The sequence below is a fragment of the Rhodamnia argentea genome, chromosome 1, assembly GCF_020921035.1.
Source record: "Rhodamnia argentea isolate NSW1041297 chromosome 1, ASM2092103v1, whole genome shotgun sequence".
Classification (NCBI taxonomy): Eukaryota; Viridiplantae; Streptophyta; class Magnoliopsida; order Myrtales; family Myrtaceae; genus Rhodamnia; species Rhodamnia argentea.
The window spans coordinates 13,822,380-13,831,507 of NC_063150.1; the positions used below are offsets into that span (position 1 = coordinate 13,822,380).

Consider the following 9,128-nt stretch of genomic DNA (forward strand, 5'->3'; position numbering starts at 1 on the left):
TTTCAAAAATCATATTGAACAGATTAAAGTTTAGAGATCATATTGTATATTGACTCAAAATTTAAGGATTATTTGTATAATTATCCCAAAAAAAAAAAAACGAAAAATAGGAGACACGATGACTTTTGTCTTGGTGTTGTTTGTGAGGCGACATTAAGTACACCCGCGTCTGGGAGTGGCAACGTACGCTGGAAACGGCGATCTCCTTCCCCCCATCTTCCCTCCACTCGCACCACTAGCGCGTGGCGAGGACCATTTATCGCCGGTCGTCAGTGTTTTTCACTCAACCACGTTTCAAAGGAGCGTGTGTCACACTCATTTCCTAGAGCGAGTGGGCCGTGGTGGTTTTTTATTGGGAAAAGGTAAACGAATCTCTAGGATCGCATGCAGCTGTTCGTTTGATTTTCCACATTTCTTTTTTAACCATAGTCAACCGCAAAAAAAAAAAAAAAAAAAAGCCAGAGATTTCACCGAGTTAAGTTACGGTCTAAATTAATCTTTCAAAACTTTTGGAACAAAAAAAAAGAAATTCGAGATTTCAAAATACTGTGTACTCATATATCGATATTTACATGTTGAAGTTTAATATTCAGATGCTTGATATTTAAAATTGGGTAAATATCACAAAAGATTCCAAACCGCGACATTCATGCTATGTTTATTCTCAAACTAATTTTTATGGCATAAAAAATTCTAAGCTTATATACTCCAACCACATCGTCCTAAACTAATTTTCATTTCACGAAAACCCACAAACGGATGCATCAGTGCATCATTTACCTTAAACAATTTTTTATGTCATAAAAGATCTCAAATCTTTGAAAACATAAATTGGGAATCTACTATTGGCCAAAAAAAGAAGAAGGGGAAATTCGCTTAAAATATGATGGAAAAATTTTAAAAAGGGGCATGAAATGCTTTCATTTTCTTAAATAAGGGTCTCAAGTGCCTTCATTGTCTCAAATAAGGGATCCGAAATAGATATTATTTCAAATAAAGGCTTGAAGTGACCTTATTAGTCTTAAAAGGGGCGTAAATCACCAGTTAATAGGGGCATTTTAGTCATTTAATGACTTTTTGTCATTTTATTATTTTTTTCCTTTTTTCGGTCTTTCAAAAATTTTAAAAAATGAAACTAAAAAAAAAAAAGAGGATGAAGAGTCCTCCCGCATGTGGCCGCTGCCTCAACACCGGTGGGGTGGCAGCTCTAGCTGGGGGCTAGTGACCCCGCTAACCAAATGCGAGGGATGGTAGAGCCCTCCCCTCGGCGGGGAGAGGGCCTCGACCCTCGCCCGTGTTTGGGGGATGGCCGCGGACCTCGGTTAGTCCGGGGCAATGGTGCCCAACCCTCCGCCGACCGTCACCTTAGATTGGTAGAGGGCCGCAACCCTTGCCCAAATTTGGGAGAGGGTTGGGGCCGTCTCCTTGTTGAGGTGAGGGCCTGCCGCCCCTCGCCTCTCGCCGGCTAGAGCCACCGCCCCACCGGTGTTGGGGCAAGAGCCACAGGTGGGAGGGCAGCCCCCTCCCGCTTGTATTTTTCTTGTTGCTTTTTTTTTCAATTTTTTTATTTTAAATTTAATTTAAATAAAAATTATGTTAAAAGTATGTTTTGCAAAAAAAAAAAACTCTTGATCGGCCAGAATTTTTAGCCGGCTAACAAGGTGAGACCCTTATCTCGAATGATCATGGTCACTTCAGGCCGTTATTTAAGATAATAAGAGCACTTGGGGCCTTTTTTTTAAAAATTTTCCCAAATCTGATCATTGTTTTCCATAGAAGCTCCTTCAAGTTTTCAAAAATGCTAAGATCCCTAATTTCGTATAATAGGAGAATTAGTCCGGGGTAAATGTGATATATGGGTATCAATTGTGAATTCTTTGTAATAAGAAAATGAATTTTTTGATAAATGCGGTATGTGTGTACCGATGTGAATTTTTTTTTTTCGATATCTGCTCTTTGATATTTAAGAAAAAGAAAATAAATCTCGCAAGTAATTTTGGTGAAAAAAAAAAACGATTGGAAAGCAAAATAAAGGACAAAAAAGAAGGAAAACAGAGTTGGTAGAGTGATAGAGCAATCCAATGTGCTTAGTCATGAAATTTCTTTTCTGTTGTAAAATCCCCCATGCACACGTTGAAAGACCCTAGCCTTATTTGATAACAAAGGCCTCCTTTGGCTATAAATATGTCACCAATGGCCTTTTGCTTCTTACCATTCTCCTTTGGCTTTATAACAATCTATACTTGAATATATTACTTGCTATTACTTTCTATATTAGTTGTATTGAATATACGAAATATGTATTTCCCACCCCGCCCGCCCTGTTTCCCGCAATTTTCCTCGCCGGCCTTTTCTTGTTCGAAAAAACCGCTTTGGTCGGGGTAGGGCTCCAGGTCCCAAGCCCCGCTTGGATTCCTCATATTTGGAGGCTTCAAAATATATAATACTTTTATGGGTTAGTATCATGAAAAATCTCAAACCGGTACATTTGTAACAAATTTACCATAAATTAATTTTTTATCATAAAAAATCCCAAATCGCTACTTCCACGACAAATTTACCACTCGCTAATTTTCGTTAAATTGGGTTAATATCATGAAAAACTCCAAATTGATATGCTCGTGACAAACGAAGAGACAAAAACTCTAAGGCGGTACATCCATCAATTGCCATGTGCCGTCTAACTCAAGCATTTGAAGGTAAAATTTAACGAAAACTAATGGAGGATAAATTTGTTACGTGTGTAACGGTTTATAATTTTTTTTCGTGGTATTGACGTTTCTTTCAAAAGCGAATCGGTAAAATCTTTCTTTTGCTTTAGCATAGTGAAAATATATTATGCAAGACAATAAACTAGTCGATGCGTTGCGCAAGCTGAAAAAGCTAGTTGGAGTAGGGGTGTCAACGGGCCAGGTCTTGGCCTGGCCCGAAACCGAATAGTGCTAAGCCCGACCCGGCTCGAACCCTTTTCGAGCGAGGTCCGGTCGGTTTCTTTTTTTTTTTTTTTCTTTTTTGAATCAAAATCACTTGACAAGTCCATAAAATGAAAAATATAAAAAATAAAAATGAAAAATAAGATAAATTAAAAAGAAAACGTTGGGTGAAAGAAAAAAGTCGGAACCAGGCCGGCCCAACCCGGCCCGATCCTAACAATACCAAGCCGGCCCGAAAGGCCCTAAAATTAGGGTGAATTTTCGGGCCGGGTCGGGCTGGATCGGACAGTCGCGGGCTTTTTTGATACCCCTCAGTTGGAGCATTTAGAATGCAAGGCGAATTTATGTATTTCTCTTGATATGAATATGGCTTGACATGCAAAAATTTTACAAAAAAAGAAGAAGAATGTGAATAAGGTTTAAGGAATAGGGAGACTTTTGTGGCTTTGAAAATGAAAATCCAGGTCTACACCATATCTATATTATTATTGTTGTGCGTATTTGTCAGCCTAGCTACTGTATAAGATGAATCGCCGCAAAAGTACTATACTCATAATAGTAATATTGGTAAAATTACAAAAAAAATAGTAATAAAATCCTGGACTTATCTTGCAAATAATAGTTTAGTCCTAAAAACTATAATTTAGCCAACTTAGTCCTCAAATTTGACAATTTGCCAATTTTGGCAGAAAATTGCCGATATGAACGTTGGCTAGCCATCTTTCGTGGCATGACCGATGATAACGTTGATATTTTTTTGCAATTTTTGGTAAAAAAATGTAGAAATTTTTTCTAAAATTATTCTTTTCTTTCATTCCTTTCTCTCTCTCTCTCTCTCTCTCTCTCTCCCTCTCTCTTTTTCCATTTTCGTCCGCCGGTCCGTTGTCTTAGCAAAGGTCGCCGGCTCTCACTAGAATTGGGCGATGCGGCCACACCTAAATCGGGCGAGGGCAACTTTGGACTCGCTAGCCCAGATATGGTGAGGGCTCAAGTGCCCTCATTGTGGCCAACGATGGTGTGCCGGAAGAAAAAGAAATCGGAAAAGTCATTAAAAAAAATTATAAAAATTGTCAACATCAATGATTTCCGATCAGAATTGGTCGGAAGGGTATATTGACAAAAAAATGTCAAAAAGTATAAGGTTAGATTAGCCAGGTTAAAAGATTTATGATTAAATTGAAATCGGCACGACGAGTCTATGACTTTGTTTTCAAGGCAATTACTCGGCAGAAATATTTTGGTGTCCAAAAGTTGGTTAGAAGGAGCGTGTGACTCACGCATTTCGGAATGCGAGTGGCCGCAAGTTTTGTACCGTGGGTCTTATTGGGAAAAGATGGAATCTCCAACGAGCGACATGCAGTTTTACGAGTTAGCTTTCCCTCAAAACCGCCCTTTTTTTGAACACATTTGTTTTTTTTTTTTTGGGGGGGTCAGAAAACACATTCGTCTTCAGACAAAAAAAAAAAAAAACATTCGTTTGATTTTTCCGTTTTATTTTTACCCCAGTCAAAGGCAAAAAAAAGAAAGAAAGCCAACCTTGCTATTCTTTAAGGTGTCAGATTCTCTCTCTCCAACGCAGATTTGACCACATTACATTCATTACCATAAAAAATTTAAAAAAAAGTTAAAAAAATTCATGATTTCGAAACCCTGCTTTTTCCATCAAAAATCCTAAATTATGTTTACTGTGACATATTTATCCTAAATTTTTTATTGTGACACGAAAAATTCCAAAATTTATCCATGTAACACATTTACCCAAAATTTATACTAGTATATATTTTTTTTTGTGACACTAAAAATCATAAATTTGTATATGTGTGACACACTTACCTCAATATTTAGGATAAATGTGTCACATGCTTATAAGTATGTGATTTTTTTGCGTCACAAAAAGATAATTTGGGGTAAATGTGTCATATTAATATAAGTTTGAAATTTTTTATGTCATAAAAAAATGTTTGGGGTAAATATGTCACATGTATACAAGTTTGAAATTTTTGGTCTCACAAAAAAAAAATTAAAATAAATATGTCGCGGTGGGCATAATTTAGAATTTTTTATGGTGTTTTCCTTTTTTTTTATTGGCCAAGAATTTCTATTGAAAAGCCATTTCTTCCGTGCGACATGCTACGGTATGGTTTGAACGTTCTTACCATAGGATAAGACATGCCAACGCCTCGAGATAGAACGGATTTCTCTCCAATCTCCATCGTTAGGTTCATTTCGATATATCGTATTCAACGCGTGAGAAGAATGAGAAAAACGAAACAAAAATCTCGCGAGTAATTTTAGTAATGGAGGAAAAAAAAAACAATTTTCGAAGGAAAACAAAAGTAAAGACATAAAAAAAAAAAGGAAAGGAAAAATAGAGTTGGTTAGAGCGAGAGTGTAAGCCCCCATGTGGTTTTAATCATTTGCTCTTTTCTGTTATAAAGCGCTCCCACCCCATGCACAGAGAGAGAGAGAATACCGCAGAAGCAGAAGAAGAAGAAGAAGAAGCTCTTAGTCTTAGCAGTACTTGGGCCAGAGTGATTTTGCTGGGGGGAAGAAGCGAGCGTCCCGTCCGCCATGAGAGCTCTTCAGAGATCGGCCGAGTGGCTGAGGCCCCTCGTTGACTCCATGGCCTGGGACTACGCCGTCGTCTGGAAGCTCGTCGGCGACGGCCCTTCCGGGTACTCGGCTCTCGACCCCCCTGTTTCCTGTCCTGAACGAACGATCCTCTCTCATCGCTCTCTACTGTTTCATCCGAAATGGGGGATGTTTTTTTTAACTTCTTCTGGGTTTTGTGAACTTTTTGCAGGTTCGTTGAATGGGTTGGGTGTTGCTGCTGTGGAGGAGGGCCGATATTCGACGGCGTCAAAGAGGAAAAGCAAGAAGATGATGCCCAGCTTCGTCATTCAACCACTCCGATCTGCAGGGACCACCGTAGTCAGCACCCCATGAGGACGAGAGCTTGCCTTGCCCTTGCCCTTTACCCTTCTTCTTTCCCTCTCTGTTCCGGGTAAGAACTAAGAACTCGGCTTCGCATTTTTTTCAGAAAAGGAAGAAGGGGAAGAAATGACGTCTGATTTTGTGTTTCTTGAGCGGCTTTGGTCAGGATTCACGGAGAGGTGGTGATATCGAGCCGGCCCAGGTGGATTAGCAAGGCAAGAAGCGCCTCGGACGCGAATTTTGTTCAGGCGAGCGGTTCTTAATCTCTTCCTTGTGATCATTTGCATATTCCCCGTGTTGCTCGCTCTTTTGAACTCTCGGACAAAATCGCTGGAGACCGATCGGGCTATTGTTGTTGTCTTTCTGAATCCTAGCCCTCTTTGATCGATACTCTGTCCCTTGTTGTCATTTAACACCTATTGTCAGTACGCGGGAGTGTTTGATTCAACTTCGCGAACCTATTAATTGGAATTTCTAGTCAAGTTACAATGCTGTATGGGCAACATTGGAGCTAGTAGTCTTGCGAATTGTGTGCTCTGCGTAACTAGACAATGGATCATACCCAGGACAATGCAGTAGATTGCTTGGAACAAGTTACCATACCCATGTACATTTTTGTAGTTTGATGGCATGTGTCTAGTCAATTGTGTGATTGTGTTTGAATCTGTCATGCTGGTGATTACTCTCCTCGCATGGTTTACCATTTGTTTGTGATAATATCTGAGACGTGAGAGAAGAAGAAACTTTTGACAGGAATTTGCTGGAACAAGCGTTCTGGTCCCCGTCGTTGGCGGCATTGTCGAGCTCTTCAGCGCGAAGCTTGTAAGATGCACTTCCAAAATAGCATTGGCTTTTGTGTATGAAATTCTACTTGTTCGCTCAAAAGTTTCAAATGTTGCCATTTGGTTTCAAATTCGTCAGATGCCAAAAGAACCCCACAAAATTGAAATCATCAGGACTTGGAGTCGCTTCCTGAGAGAAGCCGTGAATGCCGGGATCTGCGATTTGAGCATCGACGAGTTCCTGATCCGAGAGTACTTCAAATTCTATCCATCCCCGCTCCAACTTTCCAGTCTGGACTCTGGACTGCAACAACTCCCAACCGGAACGCAAAGTAGCAACAATCCTGAAGGATCATCTAGTAGCCCAGATCTGACTCACGATTACCCATCGTTCGACCCGTATAATATTTTGGGATATCTTTCCCAAGCTGTACTAATGAAGCAGTCTGTTCTTGAATCCACGGGGTCTAAAAATTCCAAAAGCTTGTTGAAACAGACAAATTTCTCTGGTTGTAATGCTGCGGCTGCGATGCAGAAAGGTGTTCACAAGCAGGGAGGAGGCAAATGCGAAGCAAAGAACCTGGTCACAGAGAGGAAGAGGAGGACCAGGATCAAAGAAAGGCTCTATACTCTCCGTTCACTTGTACCCAAGATATCCAAGGTCCACTGAGCTTGTTATTGCTGTACTCTGAAGAGTCATCCATTTCGTTTGGCATGACTTGATTCAAAGCTGTATTCTTCGACGTAGACCTTCACTGGGCGGTGTTGCAGTATTGAGGAATTTGAGTTGTCAATCTGGTCTTTCAGCTTCTGTTCTTAAGCCTAAAGACCTGTTAGAAAGATACAATGCCTTTTTGCGTTAGAGTTGACAAATTGGTCAAGCTGCATATATGGTGGAATTTCTCTGCTCAAAAGCAATTTCTAATTGCCTTAAGTATAAATCCATGTTGGGGAATCTCCGCATTTGAAGATTGTCATCTTTTAAAAAATACATGAAGTAACAAATTCTTTCACAGTCATGTTGCTTGTTATTCTTTATTGAAGAATATGCATATTCATCTGATCCTTTCCTGTGTTGACCAGATGGATATGACTTCAATCCTTGGGGATGCAGCAGAATACATAGAGGATTTACAGATGGAGGTGAGAAAGCTCGGGGAGGAACTTGAGGAACTGGAGAAGGAGGTATGCAGACCGAAGGATACTAACTCTAAGTCTCGGGCTCGAAGTGTGGGACATGACTGCAGTAAAAGTTTGGCCAGACAACAGGTTAACCAAGAGTCTTCCCGTCTTGACCTCAAGACAGAAACAAAGGTGAACTGAGTCAAGCTGGCAGCTCAACTGTCATCTCCTTGTTCCTCATGAAATGTCAACTGATCGTATCATTCTGGTGTTGTGCCTTGACTTTGTGGAACTAATGATTTCAGGCACAAGTGGAGGTGAACCAAATTGGGAAAGGAGATTTTCTGGTCAAGATAGTAATGTTGCAGAAGCAGCGATGGTTTTCTAGGATGATGGAGGGGATCCACTCCCTGGGATATACTGTAGTGAACGCCAACATCACCACGTTAAATGGAAAAGTCCTAGCCAATCTCATACTTGAGGTGCGTTACCAGGATATTGTGGAGAATGAGTGTAATTGCAAGTTTCTTTCTTAAACAAGCTTCTGCGGGTAATTGTCTGTTCTACTTTGATTTGATTTGAGATTCATGCTCCAGTTCAATTATGTGCAGAACAGAAGGCATACTGATGTGTTCTCTGTGCATTTCTTTTCCTCCATGACTTGATAGTTTCATGATTTCTGTTTCCGGTCGGTACTAAAGACTGTTCTTGTTCTTCCAGCTGCGCGATGATGGTGTCCTTCCGAAGAATCTGAGGGAATCACTGATGCAGCTAGCGAGCTTAATTGGTCAGTAAGAACCTTTATCACTGAGATGGTGCAAAGTTTATGCACAAGTGTCTTTGTACACCCTTAGAATGAATTGAGACTCCCCTTCCGATCCATTTTAGATGTATACTTCTGTTTCATCAGTTTAAAACCATGAGGAAACTGGTTTTTTATCTTCTCTTTGAATCTTAGAATGAATTCGCATGTTAAATATGATCACCACCTGCTATTTGTGATGCTGAGCATGTGACGGTAGTGGTCAACTCTTGGTTTGATCTTCTCAGTTCTTTTCATGGGCTTGAGCCATTTTCTCTTCAACTTTTTGCATTTTCACCATCTCCCACCTTCCTCTCTTTCATAAAAAAAAGGGGCTTGATCAAGACAATTTCTCATCCATCTTCTAAACTCCTCGGATCTGTTCTCTTCGATCAGCCTCAAAGACCTCAAATTTAGCTCACATCGACCCTGTATTTGCAAATCTCTTTCTACCAAGGGACTACATTTGTCACAAAATCATGGAGGTGGATCACACCGGGTGTATCTCGACTTTTGTCTGTTTTAAAATGGAGTACGTGAACTTTTGTCTTTCTT

At 40.2% G+C, this 9,128-nt stretch overlaps 1 protein-coding gene across 2 annotated transcripts; it reads left to right on the forward strand.

Annotated features, from left to right (window-relative positions):
* Positions 1-5,386: 5,386 nt before the first annotated feature.
* LOC115730312 (transcription factor bHLH90-like) lies at positions 5,387-8,803 on the forward strand. 2 transcript variants are annotated; one of them, XM_048273085.1, is made up of 8 exons: positions 5,387-5,608; positions 5,734-5,937; positions 6,034-6,115; positions 6,621-6,689; positions 6,789-7,310; positions 7,733-7,963; positions 8,077-8,253; positions 8,492-8,803. In XM_048273085.1, exons 1-8 carry the CDS (start codon positions 5,505-5,507, stop codon positions 8,564-8,566), a joined length of 1,464 nt encoding a protein of 487 aa, XP_048129042.1. In that variant the 5' UTR covers positions 5,387-5,504; the 3' UTR covers positions 8,567-8,803. The 2 variants fall into 2 exon arrangements, with proteins under 2 accessions (XP_048129042.1, XP_030516808.1); XM_030660948.2 differs by having other exon boundaries at positions 5,737-5,937.
* The last annotated feature ends 325 nt before the right edge of the window (positions 8,804-9,128 follow it).